Source organism: Furipterus horrens, unplaced genomic scaffold (genome assembly GCF_987537825.1).
Source record: "Furipterus horrens unplaced genomic scaffold, mFurHor1.1.pri manual_scaffold_1, whole genome shotgun sequence".
Taxonomy (NCBI): Eukaryota; Metazoa; Chordata; class Mammalia; order Chiroptera; family Furipteridae; genus Furipterus; species Furipterus horrens.
The window spans coordinates 218,453,437-218,476,712 of NW_028327171.1; the positions used below are offsets into that span (position 1 = coordinate 218,453,437).

At 57.3% G+C, this 23,276-nt stretch overlaps 1 protein-coding gene across 1 annotated transcript in view; it reads left to right on the forward strand.

The window, feature by feature from the left end:
- The window catches only part of FARP2 (FERM, ARH/RhoGEF and pleckstrin domain protein 2), an 80,839-nt gene extending 57,590 nt beyond the window's left edge, over positions 1-23,249 (forward strand). Inside the window, exons 14-28 of the mRNA XM_090288546.1 lie at positions 684-815; positions 2,584-2,759; positions 9,455-9,544; positions 9,916-10,049; positions 10,449-10,530; positions 11,916-12,153; positions 12,981-13,111; positions 15,309-15,377; positions 15,904-15,993; positions 20,200-20,282; positions 20,974-21,049; positions 21,299-21,496; positions 22,126-22,233; positions 22,313-22,464; positions 22,657-23,249. Coding sequence (XP_090144672.1) covers positions 684-815; positions 2,584-2,759; positions 9,455-9,544; positions 9,916-10,049; positions 10,449-10,530; positions 11,916-12,153; positions 12,981-13,111; positions 15,309-15,377; positions 15,904-15,993; positions 20,200-20,282; positions 20,974-21,049; positions 21,299-21,496; positions 22,126-22,233; positions 22,313-22,464; positions 22,657-22,723 — 1,826 coding nt within the window. The 3' untranslated portion in view covers positions 22,724-23,249. The remainder of the gene's footprint in view (positions 1-683; positions 816-2,583; positions 2,760-9,454; positions 9,545-9,915; positions 10,050-10,448; positions 10,531-11,915; positions 12,154-12,980; positions 13,112-15,308; positions 15,378-15,903; positions 15,994-20,199; positions 20,283-20,973; positions 21,050-21,298; positions 21,497-22,125; positions 22,234-22,312; positions 22,465-22,656) is intronic.
- The last annotated feature ends 27 nt before the right edge of the window (positions 23,250-23,276 follow it).

The following is a 23,276-nucleotide window of genomic DNA, read 5'->3' on the forward strand; positions in this document are numbered from 1 at the left end:
TGCAGCGGGGACTCCTCTGCCCCTAGGTCAGGAGAGGACCTTGGGCAGACACAGGGGTCTCTTTTTACAAATAGTGCAGATTAATTCTTCACCATGTCAGTTAGGGCTAAACACATTTTGTGATACCTAAAAAATGATGTTCGGCATTTTAAAAATTCTGAAGAATCTGCCTTTTACCCGTGCGCGCCCATGGGCCTTGCGGACGTGGGCAGGATATTCTGAGGCAGTGGGACAGCGGGGCTGGGGCCGCACCAACGTCACTTCTGGAGAGACCACGGCCCACCCTTACTTCTCGATGTGCAGTGAGTGTTAGTGACTCACGTGCAACAGAAAGACCAGCCACCCAGGACAGGAGCGGGGACAGGGGTGTGCACTCAGCCTGAATAGCAGAGAGCACGTGCTTGACAAATATCTCCCCACAGACTAGTTGGCTTTATCTTGTAGGATGTGTGTCTACAGAATTTGAAGGAGGTATGGCTTACAGCATGTGCTGTAGCTGACAGATTTAATAAAAACATTTAATGGCAGTTTGTGGTACTTTTTCATCTGTTCCCTAAACTGTGAGCTGACCGTTTTTGTGAAATAATAGGAACCAACAATGCTAGCACAGAAGGATACGTTTCACCCTTGCCAGTAGGCGTCTGTCCTGCAGGGGCTTCCTCTGTCTGAGCCTCTCACTGCAGGGCTGGTTCCGGGCGCCGTGCTCTGCAGCCCCAGTCCTGCCTGCTTCCCTCATCGAGCACCCGCCCCCTCAGGCCTCTACCTTCTGCCGAAAAAGAAAGTTTTGCAGCAGCTCTTTGGTAAACTCTCCACTAGTAAGTTGTTACAGGACCGCCCATCTCTGAGGAAGGTGCCAGAAGACACAGGACTCAGCAGTGACCTTGTACTTGTCGGTCACCAATGAGTGTAGAGCATCTTGGCTCACACATCTGGAGCAATGCAATCGTGAAGAATAAATAGATGAGTGATTCATCACTTCTAGACTTTTTTCTAAATTTTCCGTGTGTGGGGGGTATCTCATTATGCAATTTTGGGCTTATTAGGGACAGGAAGGATTTTGAGTGCAAATCCTAAGTAGCACATCTTTGGACACATGCCTCTCCATGTGCGGAGGCCGCGCTGGCTTTCAACCCTTCAGAACCAACAGAGCCGACCCAGCCTGTGGGGATGGAGGAATTTTATGTTATTTTAAGGTTGCTTCGCGTATTTTAAATGTGTAATAAAAGCAAATTCTAACGAACTGGTGGTTAGTAATTCCGTATCCTGCCCAGGGTTTCTAACGTGAGTGGGTGCTTCATTGTGCTTTAACTCGGTGGTGGTGAGGAATTCTGGAGCTCATCTTCGGAAGCACCTCAATGGCATCCGAGCTCCGGGTTTGTCAATGTGAAAACGGGGTCCCCCTCCAGCCCTCGGGCCACCTCCAAGGGCTGACTTAACTCGCGCTCACCGGCCAATGCCCATACAGGGAGCAGGAGCAGGCGCGCTGGGCGTCCACAGAACTGTGTCACCCTGCCTACGCTCTTCCGTGGGTTAGCGAAGGAAGCCGAGCTTTGGTTCATAACCCGGTCGCTGCAGGTGCCTGCGTCTGACATCCGCAGCGGTCGGTCGTATTGGAGGACCTTGCTTTGCAGCCACGTGAGGGAGAGAGCAGGCACCCCAGGCTCGAACCGAGTTACTTCTATCCCAGCATTTTGTAAGCTGACCAGATCAGCTAGAAATCACAGTAGCTTGGGTGTTAAAACACTGTACGTTTGGAAACCTGAGCTAAATTTCTGTCTTAAAGGAGCTTTTAAAAAGCAGTTAAAGTTCTTAAAACTCCGCCTTAATGGTATCTTTAAAATTTGGCACCTAATAGTTACTGGTTTCTCACAGAAAAACATTAGACATAAACCTTTGAGAATTTTAAAAAAGAATGGATAAGAGAATTTATTACAAAATGTATGATGGAATATATCTCATCAGCAGCCTCCTTAGAACAAGACCAAAATTTTGGCTTCTGACTAGTCAAGAGCAAACATTGTTTTAAGACGGGGAAAAAAAAATTAGTTACTCTTGTGGTACAGAAAACCAAAATAAATCTTTGTTAATGAAAAACTCAAGGAAGCAGAAAACAGTATAATTAGTTGTAGCTCTATATGATCCAGCTTTTTAAATGAGTGGTTTATGAGTTCGGCCTTACAATAGACATGTTGCCAGATATGTTAGCACCAGTTTGATAGGTCTCCAACGTGCATGCAGTAGGTGCCCTCCCTGACACTCCCGCCTCGTGGGCTTGTGCTGCTGACCTTATCAGTCGCCCCCTCTAGAGCAAAGAGAAAGCCCTGGGGCCACGGAGCCCTGGGGTCCAGATGCCTGTGGTTGGTGTCTGTGAAATCAGATGGGTCAGCCATCAACCTGTCTCCTGTTCCACTTCGTGTCACGTTGAGAATTGCATGTGATTGCGGCTTATTTACAGTTTCCAGAAAGTGCCCAGTGACGGTGTGAGGCCAGTGTCGGCTCACGCCTGGTAAGAAATGTGGTGTCTGGCCCGCATCCTGGCCCTTTCTCATTTCTCGCTCCGTCCCCTGCCCCGTTCAATTCCAGGCCTTTCCTCGGACAGTCCTCAGCCTTCTCCCTCCACCCGGAAGAGACCACTGAGCCTGAGCCCTGCGTTTCAGGTGACTCTGGGCCCTGCTGAGCAGGGCTCCTTCCCGCTCCTGAGCCCTGTCCTTAGTGACGCTGGTGGAACCAGGATGGATGATGAGGAGCCGAAACACAAGGTGGGCACCACCCTGAGTAAGGGCCTTGTGGCTCGGCCTGGGTTTGCAAACTTCTTTCTGGGCTGGGAAGCCCGGGGCAGGGCAGGGTGGGTCAGGGACCCAGCCCTGGACCTGCTGAGCAGCAGATGGTGGGCCAGCTTCCCTAGGGAAGTCGCGTCCTGAAATCCTCCTGTCACGTTCAGGGTCTCTTCCGCGACCTCTGTAAGAGTGCCTGGCAAGTGAGGGCTACAGGTATTGGGCTGAATCCTGGGCATGTGTCAGGAATGGGCAGGCCCTGGGGGGCCCTCACCCCAGTAACTGGGAGGGGGTCTGGGGCACAGGGAGGGTTTGCTGGGGACCCGTCTTGTCGGGGGCCAGAGGAGGCAGTAGGGCTGACGGATGAATGGGTGCTGGAGAGGTGTCCTGGAGCGTTGTTGCCGGGGGAGGGGGAACATGGGTGGATTCAGGGTGGAAAGTGGAGGTGGTCCCCCTGCAGGTTTCTGTCCAGTGTCAGGGATGGCAGTGGGGCAGGTGCTGGGAGGTCAGGTAGAGTGTGGGGCTTCAGAACAAGGTGGTGGCCAGAGGCAGTGGCAGTGTGGCTGCTCCCGCTCCCGTGGCCGTGGCCTGCAGTCAGTGCAAGGTGCTTTGGGAAGGACAGAGGATCCGGGCAGTTTGACATTTGGGGAAGGGAATGGTCATAACTGTGGGCTGTGGGCTGTGGGCCCCAGGGGCCATGGAGAGGGACACGCCAGTAACCATCCCTCTGCTGCATAGAGGACCCTGGGGTGCAGACCTGAAGGAAGCTGGGCTGGGCTGGGCCCAAATGGTGGGCCACCGCCTCGCAGGTGTCTGTCCCATGGGCAGCGGTCATCACAGACACCTTAGCACCCCCTGCATTTCCTCCTGAGCTGTCCAGAGAGTGTGCTGCGTCAGGGCCACCTGGGCTGGACTCGCCACAGTCCTCAGCAGGGGCCCTCCCCAGGACAGGGAGCCCCCGTGTAGACACCCATCCTGGTGCCGGGTCCCCAGGGACAGCAGCCCCGGATTGGAAGGCCCGCTGTTGCGTGGGCTGGGGCGGGGGGGTGCTGGCCAGCTTCCAGCTGAGGACCCCTTTGCGGTCAGAGCTTTGTGGCCAGCGGCCGTGTTGCTGTGGTGCCGTAACAAGGAGGGCTTGGAGGAGAGGTGTGTGAAACGCGGGGCTTTGGTTTGCTCCTTTCTGTGTCAATAACACAGCTGGCCTTCAGGTGGTTCTGCAGGGGGTGACCTCTGATACCTCACCCTTGAGGGGAATTGGGCTAATAGTGGTGGGTGGGTGGCCTTTATCATCCAGACCTGGCAGTCACAGTGCAGGCACCTCAGAGTGGGGCCCGTCCCCTCCCGCAGCCTCCTCACTTCCAGCCACGCAATGCTGCGATGCCGCGTGTCCCGGGCTACACGTAAAAGCTGGGGTCGAGCATGGTGGGCTCCCTGGGTGGCACTTTCTTCACCTCTGCCCCCTGCGCCAGCCCGGATGCCGGGACTGAGGTAGCAGCACGCAGGCGAGGGACCAGCTGTGCTCTGCGCTGGCTTTGTGAATCAGCGTCCCCAGGAAGGCCCCAACCCCCCAGGTTTCTGATGACTCCCCTCCACCTGGGCAGCCTCTCAGCTCCTCAGGCCCTGGGGGTACCAGGGCGTGTGTGTCCAGCTGCTCAGGTGTGGGGAGAGGCAGGGTCTGTGGCCCTCCCCTGGGAGCCCCTGTCCCGCAGGAGCATGCCTGTGGCTTGTTCCCAGAATCCCCTCGTCACCAGCGCCTCCCACTTAATGTGCTGCTTCTCCTTCCTAATAGAAATTGGTGAGACTGGCAACATTTGGAAGGTACAAAAGCTGAAGGTGGCCTGTGCTTCCCTCCAGGGGCTGGTGTGAGGCTGTGGGAAGTGGCCAGGGCACCACACTCAGGCTTTGGCTGCTTTCTTCACAGACAGGTGGCAGATTTCAGCAGAGAGCATGGTCCCCTCCCGGGCGTCCCCTCCCACCGCCCGGCCTGGCCAGGGTGGAGGTGGGGGTGGGCTGCTTTGCCTTCTCTGCACTGAGTTTCCTGAGAGTTTTCTTTGTGCTGGAAAGGAGCCAGCCCAGCCCCACAGGCAGGCCATCTAAGACCACTCTGCTCCTGGTGTCTGTCTCCCTGTCGCTACCTGGTGGCGCCTGTGACATTGCCATGATCCCATCAGTGATGCTCTAGTGGTTGTTTCCAAGCACGTCCACCCCCTGGAGGGAGGACCTGGTCTAGCACCTCTAGTGACCTCTTTCTTTCTTTTTTTTAAAGTATATTTTGTTGATTATGCTGTTACAGTTGTCCCAATTTCTCTTCTCTTTGCTCCCCTCCACCCAGTATCCCCCTTCCCTCCAGCAATCCATGGGTTGTGCATATAAGTTCTTTAGCTTCACCCTTTCCTATATTATTCTTAACTTCCCCCTGTCTATTTTGTACCAACCGATTACGCTTCTTAGTCCCTGCACCATTTCCCCATTTTCCCCTCCTCACTCCCAGCTGATGACCCTCCCAATGATCCCCATACCTATGATTCTGTTCCTGTTCTGGTTGTTTGCTTAGTTGAATTTTGTTTTTATTTTTTAGATTCAGTTGTTGATAGTTGTGAGTTTGTTGTCATTTTAATGTTCTCATAGTGTTGATCTTCTTTTTCTTAAGTAAGTCCCTTTGACATTTCATATAATAATGGCTTGGTGATGATGAGCTCCTTCAGCTTTACCTTGTCTGGGAAGCACTTCATCTGACCTTCCATTCTAAATGACAGCGTTGCTGGGTAGAGTAATCGTGGTTGTAGGTCCTTGCTTTTCATCACATTGAATACTTCTCACCTGTCCCTTCTTGCCTGGAAAGTTTCTTTTGAGAAATCAGCTGGTAGTCTTATAGGCACCCCTCTGCAGGTAACTCTCTGCTGTTCTCTTGCAGCTTTTAAGATTCTCTCTTTAGCCCTGGCTAGTGTGGCTCAGTGGATGGAGCACTGTCCTGTAAACCAAAGGGTTACTGGTTCGATTCCTAGTCTCAGGGCACATGACTCAGTTGCAGGCCAGGTCTCCAGCTGGGGGCACACAAGAGGTAACCACACATTGCTTCTCTCCCTCTCTTTCTCCCTCCCTTCCCCTCTCTCTAAAAAGAAATTTAAAAGAATTTTTTTACAAGGATTCTCTCTTTATTTTTAACCTTTGGCATTTTAATTATAACGTGTCTTGGTGTGGTCCTCCTTTTGTCTAGCTTGTCTGGGACTCTCTGTGCTTCCTGGACTTGTATGTCTATTTCCTTTGCCAAATTTTGGAATTTTTTCTTCGTTTTAGTTTCACACAAGATTTAAATTTCTTGCTCTTCCTCGTCTCCTTCTGGCACCCCTGTGATTCGGATGTTGGCATGTTTAAAATTGTCCCAGAGGTTCCTAAGCCTCTCCTCATTTTTCTCAATTCTTGTTTCCTCATTCTGCACTTTTTGACTGTTTTTTTCTTTCTTATGTTCCAAATCACTGATTTGAACCCCGGTTTTCTTTCCTTCACCATTGACTTTGTGTGAATTTTCCTTCACTTTATTTAGCATAACTTTCATTTGTTCCCTTATGAGTTTGCTATACTCAAGCATATCTGTCAAGCCTGTGAGCATCTTTATCACCAGTGTTTTGAATTCTGCATCTGTTAGGTTATCTGTCTCCTCATCTGTGAGGTTGGCTATCTCCTCGTCACTTAGTTCTCCCACTGGAACCTTGATCCATTCCCTCTTTTGGGCCATACTTCTGCCTCCTCATCTTGACAGGCTCCTGTGTTTGTTTGCCTCTGTGTCTTAGGTAGAGCTGTCACACCTGTAATGTTGCAAGGGGTGGAGCCTTAGGGATTTGTCAGTACAGGGCAGGCGACCCGTTTCACCACGTTGTGGCGCTGTGTGTGGGGGAGGGTCTGAGAGGGAACAATGCCGCTTGCCCAGCACTCACCCCTTTTCCAGGCACTTCTCCCACTTCTGTGTGGGACTGGCACCCCTCTAGCTGTTGCCCTGGCTGTTGTTCCCTGAGTGGGTGGGTCTGCAGACATTCTAGGATCGAGGGGGCCCTTTATACAAGTTGATTCTGCTGAGAGACCTGCAGTTTCTGCCTCCGCCCCAACCCCCACTGGTCTGCACAGTCAGAAGCAATGAGGCTTGATTCTCCCCGGTGCTGGAACCGTGAGCTGCTCGGTCTGGTCTGGTGCTGGGAGCGCTCCCCAGGTGTCCCTCCTGACTTTTTAAAACAGGTGACTGTGCTTTTCACCGCCACCACACCACACCCCCTCCTCCCCAGCTCTGCCCCTCCTACCTGTCTGGATGAGTATTTCTTCTTTATATCTTTGTTTGTTGGACTTCCATGCAGCTAGATTTTCTGGAACTTCTGGTTGTCTGTAGTTTTGAGGCAGTTGTATTCCTTCTTAGCTGTGGAGGGAGATGCAGTGTGTCATTTTAGGCCTCCATCTTGGCCGAAGTCTCCGGTGACGTGTTTCTTCGGCTGGCACTCAGGGTTAGAGCAGAACCCTGAGCCAGGTGTGGAGGTTAGGAAGCCCCAGGCTGACCGCTGCAGCTGTGCACCTCCCGTCAGGCTGCTTGGCCGCATGGACCTTAGCCTCCCAGACTGTGAACGTGGCCTCTCAGGGCAGCTCTGAACTCAGAGAGCTCACTGGGCAGGGTTCCACAGGGAGGACCACCAGACGTGGGCTCTGAAGGACGCTGGGCACGTGGACTGTCCCTGGGGCCAGAGAGGGCCATGCCCAACAGCAGGCCAGTCACATCACCGGCTCCAGGTCTCATGGGAAGAATGTGTCTTTGTTGTCACACCTCTCCCAAACTTCTCTAGGGGAGGGGTCACAGGGAAGAGGTTGTGGCCCCAGATGTCAGCTGCAGGCGTAGCCTTCCCTTCTCGGTTGCAGACCTCACACCAGCTTGCTCCCCCCTGGCGTCTAAAATAAAGCACATAAAACTCCAAGGGCCAACGAGACCCCTGACGTTCCTCCCCAGGGCTGTCCCCTGCAGAGTTCAGCAGCTCTTTCCTGTGGCGTGGGCCCAAAACCAGTCATCCTTGCCTCCTTCATCCCTCGAGCCTCTGCCCGCACCAGAACTTGACCCTTGGCGTGTACCCAGGGTCACAGCCCTCCTCCTGCCACTCCCGTCCCCTGTTACTGGGCCAGGGTGGGAAGAGGCCTCCTGAGGATCTGGGCCCACCCAGCCTGCATCACCCATGGCCTCTGAGTTCCTACCAGTGACTGGCTCACCCACTTCCTACCCTGCTTTGTCCTTGGCCTCTCACTTCCCACTACACAGGCCCCAGCCTCGCCCTCTCCACAGGCAGCCCGTCTCCTCTCTAGAGGTTGGGGCTTCTCTGCTTCGTGTCCGGAGCCCTTCCCTGCTCTGCGGGGCAACCTTCCCGTTGGCCTGTGCCGTGCTGCTCGCCGTCGGCTCAAGGACAGGGACCTAGGCTCCTGGGCCCATTCCAGGTGCCTGTTTGGGGCTGGCAGGTGCCTCGTAGGTGTCTGCATGGCAGACATGGGGACAGTCGGCCTCTGAAGTCCTCAGCCCGGTGGAGCAGCGGTCACGTGAGCGTGCTCAGATAGAGCAGGGCTAGTGTCTTCCAGCTGCAGAGGGATGGAGACGGGGCCATCGAGCCAGAACTGAGCGCCGGGTGTGGTGGCGCCCAGGTGCCGAGGGGCGCAGTGCGGCCGTTCCTGCTCCTGAGGGCCCCGTCCTTGCTGACTTGCCTGCCAGCATCAGCGAGTCAGGCCGAGGTCCTGATGCGGATTTAAGAGCTCCAGAGCCCGACCCTCTGTGGTGCTCTAAGTGTGTCGACAGCTAGTGCCCTAAGATAGGGCCCAGCTAGACTGTACACTGACAATTTTAATGACTTTTTGTGAATTACACTTAATTGTTTCCAACAGCATTTATACACACTCAATTGTCTGTGTGCTAACACCTACACTCCTGGCAGTGATATCTGAATAGTAATTTTATCACAAAACTGATAATCGTCGGCAGCCGTCCGTCTCGAGAGACGATGGTGTAGCTTCTTAAGAGTCTATCTGCACCGCCGAGAATGGCTGTGCAGTCCGACTCGGGAGTGACACGGTATCTGTCTCCTCCCGTGTTGAATCGACATCTTGCGATGACGCTGGAGTGTCCTCTCCAGTGAAGCTGAAGCTACAGAGCCTGGGCAGGGTGATATGGAGGGTCTGCTGTTGCCCATGCAGCAGACCCCCCCTCTCTTCGCAGCTGAAGGGTCCAAGGGAAAGATGGAGTCAATACAGCTTGGCTTCAGGTGCGCCGCAGGAGTTGCCGGTGTTGACTACAACGTCGAACCGCCGTAGGGACTCCGGCTCCGGATTTTCTGTCGGGGTTTACTCCCTTAGCCTTTCCCCTGAAGAGGTATGCCGCAAGGCAGCGGAGGTTTTTTGGAGTCAGAGTTTTCCTTCTCTGAAAACTGATAATAAACTTTGATATATGTTGATGTTTGAACAGCAATTCTTTTCTCAAATAACATAAAATGAGAAAAAACATGTGAAGGAGTTACAACTGGACTTATATTTTTACTCAGAAGGAAATCTTTTCAGAAACTCTGGGTGAAAACCACACAACAGTGTTAACTTGAGCAGAAGAAAGCAAGTGTTCTGAATGTCAGTGACGTGACCGACCGACACGTGCTCACTGTCTGTGCTTCTTGCAGGGCCCAGGAGCAGACGAGGCCTATTTCATAGCAAAGGAGATTCTTGCTACGGAACGAACATACCTGAAGGATTTAGAAGTTATTACCGTGGTATGAAAACTAAGTTCTGTATTACTTTGATTTTCTTAACACTTCTTAATTCTAAACCAGAGACAGAAGAGCCCTCCTAAGAAAGAGCTCTCAGCCATCGTGAGAACTACATGTATTTGTTCTACGAAACATATTTGTGTTAAAGAGTGTCTAAGTCAGCTTAGAATATTGGATAAAACTGGGAATGTATCCATTTGAAGCTTTTCATCCAGAATTATCCTCTTAGATTGTGAAAACTTGGTGGCCAGTCAAGAGGACAACCACAGCACTTATTGGAGTTGTCGTCGCAGGGACTCGGGTCAGGGCGGGTGTGCTGTGGCCGCGGACCCTCGGGGGCGCGGCCCCTCAGTCACAGCGAGCTCTTCCCGCAGTGGTTCCGCAGCGCAGTGGTCAAGGAGGACGCCATGCCTGCAGAGCTGATGGCCCTGCTCTTCTCCAACATAGACCCCATCTACGAGTTCCACAGAGGCTTCCTGCGCGAGGTGGAGCAGCGGCTGGCACTCTGGTAACGCCCGGCCCCGCGTCCCCCACCGCAGCCCCGCCCCTGCGCCACCACCGCTTCCAGGAGCTTGCCACTGTCAGAAACTGAAGTCACAAGAGCCATTATTTCACTGAAGTATGTGTTTAAAACTTGGGGGGAGGGGTAGACACAACAGTCACTTTATTCCCCCCATTCACAGGAATGAAACAGGTTAAAAGTGTGAGATTCTGTCTTTGCCTGATGACCGTCTGATAGAGGATGGCCAGTGTGTGACGATGGTTGCTGTCACGTGTGGGCCCTCTACCATGAAGGATCTTGTCGCTGTTCCGGCTGTGACTGTGACAGCTGCTCACCTTCTATCCTTTAAAGGGAGCCTCCTTAGCTTCCTCCGGTTCTGATCGTATTTGTCCATCTCTGTTCCAGGGAAGGACCTTCCAGTGCCCTTGCCACTGGCGATAATCAGCGAATTGGGGACATCCTGCTCAGGAACATGCGTCAGTTAAAGGTAGCGCGGGTTTCTGTGGTAACTCCAGGCCCAGCAACAGACTGTGCCACACAGCGCTCCCCTCAGGACAGCGCTCCCCTCAGGGCAGCGTTCCCCTCAGGACAGCGCTCCCCTCAGGGCAGCGTTCCCCTCAGGACAGCGCTCCCCTCAGGACAGCGTTCCCCTCAGGACAGCGCTCCCCTCAGGGCAGCGTTCCCCTCAGGACAGCGTTCCCCTCAGGACATTTCCCTCAGGACAGCGTTCCCCTCAGGACAGCGTTCCCCTCAGGACAGCGCTCCCCTCAGGACCGCGCTCCCCTCAGGACATTTCCCTCAGGACCGCGTTCCCCTCAGGACAGCGTTCCCCTCAGGACAGCGCTCCCCTCAGGACAGCGTTCCCCTCAGGACAGCGCTCCCCTCAGGACAGCGTTCCCCTCAGGACAGCGCTCCCCTCAGGGCAGCGCTCCCCTCAGGGCAGCGTTCCCCTCAGGACAGCGTTCCCCTCAGGACAGCGTTCCCCTCAGGACAGCGCTCCCCTCAGGACCGCGCTCCCCTCAGGACATTTCCCTCAGGACCGCGTTCCCCTCAGGACAGCGCTCCCCTCAGGACAGCGTTCCCCTCAGGACAGCGCTCCCCTCAGGACAGCGTTCCCCTCAGGACAGCGCTCCCCTCAGGACAGCGCTCCCCTCAGGACAGCGTTTCTCTCAGGACAGCGTTCCCCTCAGGGCAGCGCTCCCCTCAGGACAGTGCTCCCCTCAGGACAGCGCTCCCCTCAGGACCGCGTTCCCCTCAGGACAGCGCTCCCCTCAGGACCGCGTTCCCCTCAGGACAGCGTTCCCCTCAGGACAGCGCTCCCCTCAGGACAGGGTTCCCCTCAGGGGAGGGTTCCCCTCAGCACAGGGCTCCCCTCAGGGGAGGGTTCCCCTCAGCACAGGGCTCCCCTCTCTCTGGTACCCCAGGCAGTGTCCGCTGGGCCCCGCTCGGGAGCGGAGTTGAGCAGCATCTCCAAGGCACAGAGGCAGAGGCGGCTCAGGATTGGGGTTAGGACGTGTTTGCTCCCCGAGCTCCCTCGCTGGCCGCCGCCTCCTCGGGTCACCGTGCAAAGTGGAGGGGCCCCGGGGCCCGTGGGCCGGGCCCCACCCCACAGACACCCCATAACCGGGGTCCGTTCCCAGCCAGGGCACACGCGAGAGGCAGCTAATGGATGTCCCCTGCCGTCAGCCGCCCCCCGCGCGCCCTCCCTGACGTGCTCTCTGACCCTGAGAGGGTGATGAGGGGATTACGTGAGGGGCGGCCCTTCCCACGCTCAGCAGCGGGGACAGCCTGGGCGGGCAGGGCCGCGCCGTGGGGGTGGGGACCGGCGCTCCCTGCGGCCCCCGCCTGAAGGGCCCCCTGCTGCCCCCACAGCAGTTTACCGGCTGCTTCCAGCGGCATGACGAGGTCCTGACGGAGCTGGAGAAGGCCGCCCGGCGCTGCAAGAAGCTGGAGGCGGCGTGCAGGGAGTTTGAGCTCCAGAAAGTCTGCTACCTGCCGCTCAACGCCTTCCTGCTGAAGCCCGCGCAGCGGCTGGGGCACTACCGCCTGCTGCTGGGGCGGCTGTGCGCGCACTACGCGCCGGGGCACCGCGACTACGCCGACTGCCGCGGTGCGTGCGCTGCGGGCGTGGGGCCGCCCCGGGCCGGCCCTTCTCGGCCTCAGACCTGGGGAGCTCAGTGAGGGGCTGTGCTTGTCCTGCAGGGTCACGGGGAGCGGGCCCTGCGGCCGCGGCCGAGCCCCCACCGCCGCGCTGGGGTCACAGGCCTCCCTTCCCCAGACACACGGAGTTGGAGCTGAGAAGGCGCGCAGCTGGGAGGGGTGGGCGTCTCCTGTGGTCCTTGGGGCCTGGAGGGGTGGCCAGGCAGTCGGTGGCAGGGTCCCCGTGAGTGTTTGTGCCAAGGAGATGAGATGTGGCCGCTGCACCCAGAGGATGGGGCCGGGTCTGGTCAGAGCTGCGAGGACCACGCTCAGCAACTGATTTCGTTTTCATCTGAATACGTTTTCCTTCCGGATTCTGAAGTTTCATAACTTGGCTTGAACTGTAAGATTAGCATCTGCTCCTCCATTCAAGGAGAAAATTACAGATGCTTTGGAGGTGCAAATTATTTAGACTTTAAACTGTAGTGAAGGATTTTTCCTAAAGAACAACTACCGCTTTGCCCGTGACATTAAATAGTTATGTACGTAGACTGCCCTCTCGCCCACACCCCAGTGTCGGACAGTCAGCACCTGGGCTGAACAAATCCAAGCTTTGGCTCATCTGCGAGACCCGCACCTGCTGTGCCTGGCGGGCGGAAGCCAAGGGTGGACTTGGAGTAGAATGTGGCTTGAATTAAAATTGACTTTTTAGATGCCCATTGCTGTCACAAAGGGGGGTGGGTGGCGAGCCTGCACCACCTCCCCCCAGCTGCCTGTACTGAGGGTCTCTTCACACAGATGCCCTCGAGGTCATCATGGAGGTGACCTCCACGCTCCAACACAGCCTCGTCCGGCTGGAGAACCTGCAGAAGCTGACGGAGCTGCAGCGGGACTTGGTCGGCATAGAGAGCCTCATCGCCCCGGGCAGGGTGAGCGACGGGCCGTTTCCGAGCTGGTACTTCCTCGTTTTGGTTGAGACATAATTCCCGCACCACCGGCCCCTCCCTCTCAGGGTGTGCACTTCAGGGGTCTTTATAGTTCAGGGTTGTGCAGCAACCACCACTGCTGACTCCAGAGCACCTCATCCCACTTCAGACCCCTAGACGTGTTAGCAGGCGCTCCCGTCCTGGTCCCTGTCCTGGTCCTTGGTCCCAGGCAGCTGCCGATCTACTTTCTGTCTTTTTGGGTTTACCCGCTGCAGACATTTCTTACAGAATCTTACAGGGTGTGGCCTTCAGGTCTGCCTTCCACTCAGCGCCGTGTTTTCAGGGTTCGCCACATGGTAGCATGGCACCCTGTTCTCTGGACACCCCACGGTCTGTTTGTCTTTCATCTGCTGATGGACATCTGGTAGCTGTCCCTTGCTGGCAGTTGGGATTAATGCTGCCATGAACACATGTGGACAGGTGCTCCCGGCTCTCCTGGGAGCGGGAGTGGAGCCCCCACATTCCGGGGCAGGCCTGTGTTTAACATTTGGTGGGACTGTCCTAGTTTCCGACAGGAACTGTATCATTTTTTGTTCCCAGCAGGAGTTAGGAGGGTCCCAGTGTCCACACGTTCTGTGTCTTCAGTTCTGGCCATCGGAGGGTGCGCATGGCATCTCATCGCAGCTGTGACTGCGTTGCTGAGAGCTGGGGTCAGGCATTCGCCACGTGTCCCTGGCCGCACGTGGGCCTCCTTCAGAAGAAGGCCTGCTCAGACCCTTTGCTCACGTTTTAATTGGGCTGTTTGCCTCTTTCCTTGGAGTTGGGAGATTCTTCATCTACCGTGGATGCAGACCCTGAGCAGAATATGGTCTGCAGACACACCCTCCTGTTTTGTGGGCTGCCTTTCCACGTTCCTGATAATATCATTTACAACACGAAGGGTTTTAATTTGGGTGAAGCTCAATTTATCTCTTTTGGGGGGGGGCGTGGCTGTGCTGTAGGTGTCATAGCTGAAAAACCGTTGCCTGATCCGAGGTATGAAGGTTTACCCCTGTTTTCTTCTCGAAGTTTTCTATGTGTTAGCTTTTACGTTCACATTTGATCCATTCTGAGCTCACTTTTGTGTGTGGCACGAGGTAGGGGCCCACGTTGTCCTCTCCAGGTGGGTGTCTAGCTGTCCCCGCACCTTGGGGTTGGTTCTGGACTCTCTAGTCTGTCCCATGTGCCCACGTCTCCTGGGCCGCCTTCTTCTGCCACGCACGCCTGTTCCTTTGGACCCAGTACTGTCAGTGTAAGAAAAGTGTCTTATTGGTCGCGTGGGGATGCTTCCTGTCTCAGCAGAAACATGCATGTAATGGAGTGTTGGTGTGCAAATTATGTTCTGCATTAGCCTTGTGACAAGAAGGTACCAAGAACATGGGGCCTCATGATCAAAGAAATTAACTGGGACTAAAGTATCCGAGAGGATCTGCCCTCCTGAAGTTGGGGCCTCTGGGGCCACGACAGGTCCAGCTCCACTTCCTGTCACCCCTTGATGGGTGCTGCTGGCTGGGGACTCCTGGAGGTCAGCAGGGCTCTGGTTACACATTGTTGTTTCTCCCAGTGCCCCACAGTGACTGAGGTGGTGGCCCCAGGGAATCGCCATTAAAGGGACCAATAAACAAGAGTAGCTGCAGGGGTCAGGGGCCCGTGGACTCTGGAGCCAAGGCTGGAACTCAGGCTGCCCACTGCCGTGGCCTGCCCCCACCCCCCCACCCGGAGCTGGAGGGTCCCGGGGGTTGACAAGGCGACCGATGTCAGCTGCTTGGCCAGTGCCTTGCACACAGTAGGTGCTGTGCAGGTGCCTGCCTCCCTGATAGTCGTTGTTAGATCCTCCAGTCCTGACCTTATAACCAAGGGTCCTAGTCTCCTGAGTTAACAGTGGATCAGTCAGAGGCAGAACCCACTCCAGTATTTCAACAGAGGAATTTCAGAGCAAGGGTTGTTAACTAGGTAGAAAGTGCGTGACCAGCTGCAAAGCAAAGAAAAATGTCAAGTACCCAGGGGGCAAACTATGAAGCAGGTCCCACGTGGGTCGGGGTGCGCTGCCCTGGGCAGGGGCTCTGGGGAGGGGCTGCTGCACGGGGCAGCCACCCTGCCCCACGCTGCCTGCGGAGGTGGTCCTGGGCCGGCACAGAGGGACTGCATTGCTGTCTTTCAGGAGTTCATCCGGGAGGGCTGCCTTCACAAGCTCACCAGGAGGGGCCTGCAGCAGAGAATGTTCTTCCTGGTAGGTGAGGGCGGCAGCTCTGTTGGGGGCTGTGAGGGGGTCAGCCTCAGGCAGACAGGAGCCAAGTGAGGGTCGCAGAACACACTCTGGGCCAGCTGCCTTCCTTACCCTGGGCTGTGGGCACCTGCCTGCAGCGTGAGCAAAGCCAGCAGAGAAAAGCCCGCAGACCTGGGGCCGTGGGGACTCCTGCTCCAGCTTTGACTCTGGGGGCTGAGGCCTCTCAGCAAGTCTGCTGCCACCTGCTCTCCTGTCCCCTCCCAGGCGTGGATCCAGACCTCGTTCTCCTGCGTGAGGGTGACTGGCCCAACACAGCCACTGCTTCCTGTGGTTGCCAGTTACCTCTGCTCAAAAACAATTGTAGGAATGAAATAAAAATCCCTTTTTTGCCAGAGATCCCCAGCAAGCTGAACAGATCTGATAGCCCCATGGGCCTGGGGAGTGGGAGTTGGTCTGACAGGACGTTGAAGCCCTGCTCCTTGTTTTAAGTTGCTTTTGCGCTGCGTTTATCTAAAGCTGCCCCGCTCAGTTCTCAGATATGCTGCTGTACACAAGCAGAGGGGTCTCGGGGACCAGCCACTTCCGGATCCGGGGCCTCCTCCCGCTGCGCGGCATGCTGGTGAGTGGCCCCCCGTGGCCTTACACGTGCCTGCTGGGTGTTGGTGCTGCTCCCACTTGCTGTGCTTATTGTTCCTGGTGCTCAAGCAGCTCCCCCCACGGCCCCTCCAGACTCAGCACTGGGGTCACCACCAGCACCTGTGGGACAGGCCCCCAACTCACCCGGTCCACCTGCCCCCGGGAGCCGTTGGGGGGGGTGCGAGGAAAGACCCTAAGTAGGCTGCTGCGGGGGCGGGGGGCTGACACAGGTTTTGAAAGAGGAAAGCGAACCCCCAAATCTTGCAACGGTGGGGTTTTCACTTTTTTGATTTGTGTATCTCTTCTCTCGACGCCAGTGACGTTGGTCCTTCACACACGCGGGCGCCACCACCGCTGGTCACGTGGCCGCTCACGATGGCTGGAGTAGCTCCCCGCACGCTGGCGCCCGGCTTCTTCCCTCCACGTCCCTTGTGCCGTCCCTCAGGGGGGCTTTTGTGTGACCCCCAGTTTGCCCTTTCACCCCCGCCTCCACTGGGCCGTCGCCGTCCTGCTGCTCTGGGGGGCTCCGTCCACCACACTTCTGTCCAGCGGGTCCCTGTCCCCCGCTGCCACAGCTCCAACATGACACTGACGTCTCTGAGGAGCAGAAATTCTTCATTTTAATGTGACCCAGGTGTTGGCGTGTCCTCTGTGGCCAGTGCTTCCTGCCGCCCGATGGGGGCGCTGCAGAGGCCCCGCTCACACAGCCGCGTGCCCCCGGCTGCCCTCCCCTGGGGGTCTGCGCTCAGCCGGGGCCCCGTGTGTGGGTCCAGCACATGCGACGGCAGCCTCCCGCCCCCGGGGTCTGTGGGTGGGTCTGGCTGTGCTCCGCTCTGTCGCTCTGTCGTGTGTGGCCCGCCGTCTTCCTCCAGGGTGTCGCCCTCCCGGCCCTCCGCCCTGCTCCGAGCTTCTGGAGCTCCCAGCAAGGAGGACGCGTTTGAAAGAGCTCACCTGCCATCACGGGAAGCAGATGCCCCCCTGTTTTAAAAATTGCGCTTTCACTGTAGAAAAAAACCCGAAAATGGAAAATGAACACCAATCGCAACTTTACCCAGGGCCCCACGTGGGGGTCGGTCCTTTTTGCCGCTGCAGTGGGTCACCTTTACAAGCCGTTCTGTGACCTGCCCGGGTTTTGCCCAGCAAGGCGTCAGAACGTCTCCCCCGGCCCGAGCCTCCACCGCCTCGCCGCGTGGAGGTGAGAGGAGCAGCCATTGACGCGACTGACACCCCACACGGGACACCCAGCGGCACCTGGGGTCCCCGAATCAGAAGTAGCACCCCTGCGTGCCTGTCCCCACGTCCTCCACCATGTTCTTGAAGCAGATTCCAAAATGCGTTGTTTGGGTGCCGTGGGCCGTGTCGGTGGCCGGGGTGTGGCTGCTCCGTGGCTCTCGGGCTCCGCACTAGCGGCCCGTCCCACTAAGCGCGTGGACGCTGCGCCTGCCGCTGCCCCGGAAGGCGCTGGGGCTGCACCCTCGTCCTCTCTGATGTGGCGCGTGGCCGGGTGCTCGTCTCCCGGCCCCCCGGTCTCCACAGATGTGCTTCTCGTACACATCTGGGAGCTGTTTACAGAGACGACAGCCAAGCCTCAGTTAGCGACTGTTTTTACTTTGCCTGCGATTTGGTTTTACCTTGTGGAATTGAATCCGCCCTGACGGGGACTGCGTTTGCCTTGTTCCAGAACAGCATCTGGCACATTCTTGTTGAGGGAGTGACTTTAGACATTTTAACAGTCACATCTGTCCATCTTTTTCCTTTAGGTCTCTGTCCTTGGTGCGGGCTCAGAAGGTCCTTCCCGTGCCAAGATTCTACTGGCATCTCATTTTCTAGTGCATTCATGGTTTCATTTTTCTCATTCAATTAATCTACCTAAAATGTTTCACTGAACGTTACTAGATGACCCATTTCCTCCCCAGTCAGTTGTTACTGGGGAGAGACCCGAGTCAGGGGGCCCTTTTCCCTTGCGCTTGTTCCTCAGTTCTCGTCTCGCTCTGAAGACACAAATTCAAGCGAGAGACACACACAGGGCGGGAGTCCGACAGCAGGTGTGTTTGGGAAACACAGGAGCACGAAGCTGCCAGTGGGCACCGGCTAGTCTGCGTGCCCCACACGTGGGGGACATACAGCTGCTGTCAGCTCGTCAGTAAGTGTGTTCTGTGCCCTTGAGCCAAGGCTACAAGCGGGCGCTTAGCTAATCTAGAGAGGGCTAACTGTTGGGGTACCTCCATCAGCTTCTCAATTCCTCCTCCTTCTCCCCCTCCTGAACCTTGGGAACGTAGAGCTGCAAAGGCTCTTTCTCAGCCAGTAAAGGCTCTTTGTCTTCGTTACTGAAATTGCTACAGAGCCTCCCTTTCCCAGTCCAGTCTCAGGGACTCCCCTCCCGGACGCCGTCCCTGCTGTGCCTTTCGGAACCCCCTGAAATCTCATCAGACCGGGCTCAGGACTGCTCAGTCACCGGGCGTGACACGTCTCTTCCTGCCCCCGTTCACTGCAGCCCTGACAGGTGTCCCTGTTATTTGCTGGACCCTTCATTTCCTCACGACCCCGGGGTTGCCTTTGCCACATCAAAGCCTTGTTTTCACACGTGGGCTCTTCCGGGGCGTTCGGCGGTGTCCCTGTCCCGGCATCCGTCCACACCCTCCAACTCGTGGTGTTACATGGGCGTCACCGCCTGGGGCATGAATTTCATCCCTCATCTGTCCTTTCCAAAAAGCTTTCTGCTGTTCTCAGATGTTTCTTCCCATGAACGGAAAGGCACCCCCACAAACCCACCGCGCAGCTGGGCAGGGCTGCACCGGAGCCGTCGGCGGCTGTCACACAGCGCTGTTTGTGCACCCAAACACAAGGCACGGCACAAACATGTATAAATGATACAAATGGGGGAAAGGTCACAAAGTGGTCCCGCTGAATAGTGGACGGGGTTTGCTGGGCTGGAAGTTGCCCTGGGTGAGTCACGCATGAGTGTCGAGGGGATGTGGCTGCACACGCCTGGGGACTGAGCCCTGTGCACTGAGGCCGCACAAAACGCACAAAACAGCCTGAGACCAAGGGCGCGGTAAACACGAGATGTGAGGCTGCTGCCAGCGGAGCACGGCTGCCGTTTTACAGTAAACGGAGTTTAATCACAGAAGGAATGCTCCCCCCCTAAAATAAGTACAGTAGATCCGCACACCAGTGGCGGAATCTGTTATCGGTCATGCGTCCTGTGCTGCTGCGCTTTCCCCCGACTGCCCAGCACGTTCACACCAGCAGCACCACAAGCTCCTGCGTGACATGGTATGCTGACCACGTGGTCACTAGACAGTACGACTTTTTCAGCTGCATGATAATTTCACGGGACCCGCATATGTCATGCACCACTTAAATGTAAAATTACTTATTAACGTGGGGGAAGCCTAACCCTTGACAGTCCCCTCCTGCCGGCAGTGGCTCGTGCTGATTTTAGGTCTTCCACGCCCAGCGTCAGGCTCGGTGGCTGGCGTCCCGTTGGTCTGCACAGGGGAGTGGTCCCTTCTGCGAGGTGGCCCGTCACTGGCTGTCCGGGGGAGGACGGCAGCTCTTGGCTTGAGAAAGATGACCTTTACCATGTTAACACTTTCCTTCCAATTCTGAGATATCGGAAATAACACTTTGGATTTTGGCGAAGTTGTTTTCAGGATTTAGAGAAATGATCGCTGTTTTTCCTTTGACTTTGTGGAAGGTTTATTTCTAGTATCAGCTTCTGAATGTCCAACTGTCCTTGCCTTGCAAGAACAAACTTACCTGGTCACAGGACAACTTCCGGTCTTTCGGGTTTGACTGGGTAATATTTTGTTCACTTGGTCATTTTTAACTGAGATTACACGGTGCCCGTTTGAGTCTGTTAGGTTTTGGTACCACTTCTTTGGAATGAACTGTTCAGCTCCCTTTTCAGTAATGATAATGCTCAACAGTTTTTCCTGTGCTTGATTTTCAGCTAATAGTGCTGGACCCACCGGTGAGTAGCTGGGTGCCGTGGCCCACAGCTCGCCCGCCTGAGTGGCTGGTGCCGTGGCGTGGGGACCCCTTGCGCCTCCCCTAGCCCCTCGTAGAACCAGCGTAGACGTGGGCCGCACAGAGCTTTCGTGTCGCGGTGCTGTGCTTCAAGCTGGGTGTGAGCCAGCCCTGCTCCGGGTCCAGACTCCTGCCTCTCCCCACTCCCCCCCTCCAGGTGGAAGACAGTGAGAGTGAGTGGTCTGTCCCACACTGCTTCACTATTTATGCAGCTCAGAAAACAATCGTGGTGGCAGCCAGGTAAGATCCTTCCATTTCTGCATCCCAGGCGTGGGGGCTTCCAAGTGGTGGGGAGCTAGGGGGAAGCAGGACGTTTGAGAATGTCCCCAGACTGGCTGTGGCGCTGTGAGGCTGCTCCCTGCACGGCAGGGTCGGAGCACTCGACAGAAAGGGGCCTGCAGGGTGGCTGGTGTGCACGGCCACACGTGCTCTGGCCCAGCTCTTCCCGCACCCAGGCCCCCAGCTGTGTGGCAGGAGACTGGCCAGCCGGGCTCAGGAGCAAACGGCCGCTTTCCCGGGTTCCCACATCAGCCCACAGGCAGCAGGGCAGCCGCGCCTCGGTCGTCAGCGCTGCGCTGTGCTCAGGGCGCCCCGGAGGAGCCAGGGGTCCCAGTGACTCCCTCCTCTCGGGCAGGCGCCTGGCCCGGCGCAGGGCAGATGACTCCCAGCAGGAAGCCCTGGCAGCTGAGGAGCCCCCGGGAACCAACCAGTCTCATCCTGAGACTTAAAACAGCTTGTTTCAGGAACAAACTACCCTGTAGAGAACCCCAATTACCCCAAGGTGCTGCCCTCCCTCCTCCTGCCCCTTGAAGCTCCTGGGGGGATGCAGTCTAGATCCACAAGGCAGGCACCCCAACCTCCTGCCCCCTCTGAGGCTGTGTGGGCCCCATGAGCCGGCTGAGCCTCGCCCACCCCTGCCCCTGCCCCGCAGCACTCGGCTGGAGAAGGAGAAGTGGACGTGTGACCTGAGCAGCGCCATCGAAGCGGCCAAGGGCAGCAGCGGAGACGCGACCCTGGCTCTGCCAGGCAGCGCGGTGTGCACTCCTCCCCACAGTGAGTTCTGGCGGAGACCCCTGGCGACCCCCGGGAACTGGTTTCCTGCTGTTTCGTGAGGAGCAGTCCAGGTCGCGCCCGGGCGAGAAGGGGTGAGCTCTCGCCCCAGAAGCCACGCGCATGGTTCTGCTCTCTGCCTGCTCAACCTGGGCACGAAGGGACAGCTCCCTGCTCCCAGGGCCCCACTCGCCAGGGTGGCCGAGTCCATCCCTGAGCAGAGGGCGGGCTCCCCCCCAGGACCCTCCGAGGAGGCCTCTCTGGAGCAGGAGTCAGAAGAAGATGCCCGCAGTGCCCACGGCTCCGCGGAGGCTCAGGGCCCGCACCGGGCCAACACCACGGTGCACGTGTGCTGGTACCGGAACACCAGCGTCTCCCGAGCAGACCACAGCGCGGCAGTTGAGGTGCGAGGGGGGCTGGCACGAGCACCCTCTGCTTGTGCGGGCTGCTGGGGAGGGGACCCCGGGGACAGCCAGGGGGGCACTGCCCGAGTGCTAACAGGTCATGGACTCTGGCTGCTGGCTCCTCAGGTCGCCTCCTGTGTGCTGTGGGTTTTGAGCTTTGGGGGTGAAACAGCAGAGCCCCAAGCTCACCGTTAGGTGGGGCCTAACACCCGGGTGCATGTGACAGCAGTGTCCCCTGTGAGCTGCCCGTCAGGCACACACCTGGGTGTGGAGAGGTCCACAGATGGGGCGCCCCAGGGGGAGGGCTCCCGCCTCATCTCCGCATGGAGGGCGGCTCAGCCCTAACTGGGGAGTGAGCACCCTGCTTGGGCCGAGGTTCCACGCCTGCCCCTCCCCCACGTGAAAGCAGCCTCCAGACTTGGCTCCGGGAGGCTCACAGCATCCTGTCCTCACGCCAGGCATTTGTGGTGGTTTTAAGGGGGAAACAAACTTGTTAGGTCGCAGAGGGGGAAGCCTGTGTTCTTGGGGATCACACCTGCTCCCAGGAGGCCCAGGAGGGTGCAGCCAGGAGGGCTGCTCTGGGGGGCTGGGCTCTCAGGACCCTGCCTGACGCACTTCTTTTCTTTCAGAACCAGCTTTCGGGGTATCTGCTAAGGAAGTTCAAAAACAGTAATGGCTGGCAGAAGCTCTGGGTGGTCTTCACCAATTTCTGCTTGTTCTTCTACAAAACCCACCAGGTAGGGGTGCTGACAGGGGCTGGCAGTCCCGGCCTCGGGTGGCCGGGGCGCCCACAGAGCTGTGCTGCCCGCCTTCCAGGACGACCACCCGCTAGCCAGCCTCCCGCTGCTGGGCTACAGCGTGAGCATCCCCAGGGAGGCCGACGGCATCCGCAAGGAGCACGTCTTCAAGCTGCAGTTCAAGTCCCACGTCTACTTCTTCCGGGCCGAGAGCAAGTACACGTTTGGGAGGTACCAGCGCGGCTGCCCATCCTCCTGCCCTGGTCCTGGGAAGAAGGGCTGCCCTGGTCCTGTCCCATTCACTCCATGTTCTGGGTCACCCTTGGGAAACAGTGGAGCCCAAGCCCACTGGTCAGATGGCCAAAAAGTGCCCTGCTTCCCAAGCGAGCGTCCTGGGTGTCCTGAGAGCCACCCCTCCTGCAGGTGGATGGAGGTGATCAAGAGCGCCAGCAGCTCGCCCGGGCGGGCTGGGGCCCCCAAGGAGGTGTGACGCCCATCCTGCCTCAGTGAGGACGGAGCAGGAAGCCACGGTCAGCACAGGCCCCATGACTGCTTGTCCAGTCTTCCCAGCAGTGTGGTGGCCTCACAGGGACACCTGGCAGGGATGGTGTACCCCTGAAGACCCAGTGCTGTCCCTGGCCCTGGGGCCCTGGGAAGACCACACATGCAGGAGGGAATGCGGACCCAGCCCCAGGATGGCCACCAAGCCCTGGCCCCTCTCCCGGTGCAGGGCCAGGGGTGGCCCCACTCCCACTCACGGCCACTGTGAGCGCGCCTGGATGCCCCGCCCTTCAGTCTGGGTCAGCCAGGGCTGGAGCACCAAAGTCCAGCACAGGCCGCTCTGGTGCCCACCCCACATACCTCTGGAGAAGCGGAAACCAAAGCCCCGTGTGCCCTGGGAGGTTGAGGGCCTCTAACTTATTAGTTCCTGCTGTTGCTTAACGAGTGGGAGCCCACGCACACGCCTTCCTGTGCTCGCATGTGCGCAGCTGAAATAAAGGGCATCTTTCTGCACCTGTCTGCAGTCTCCGTGTTCTGCCTCG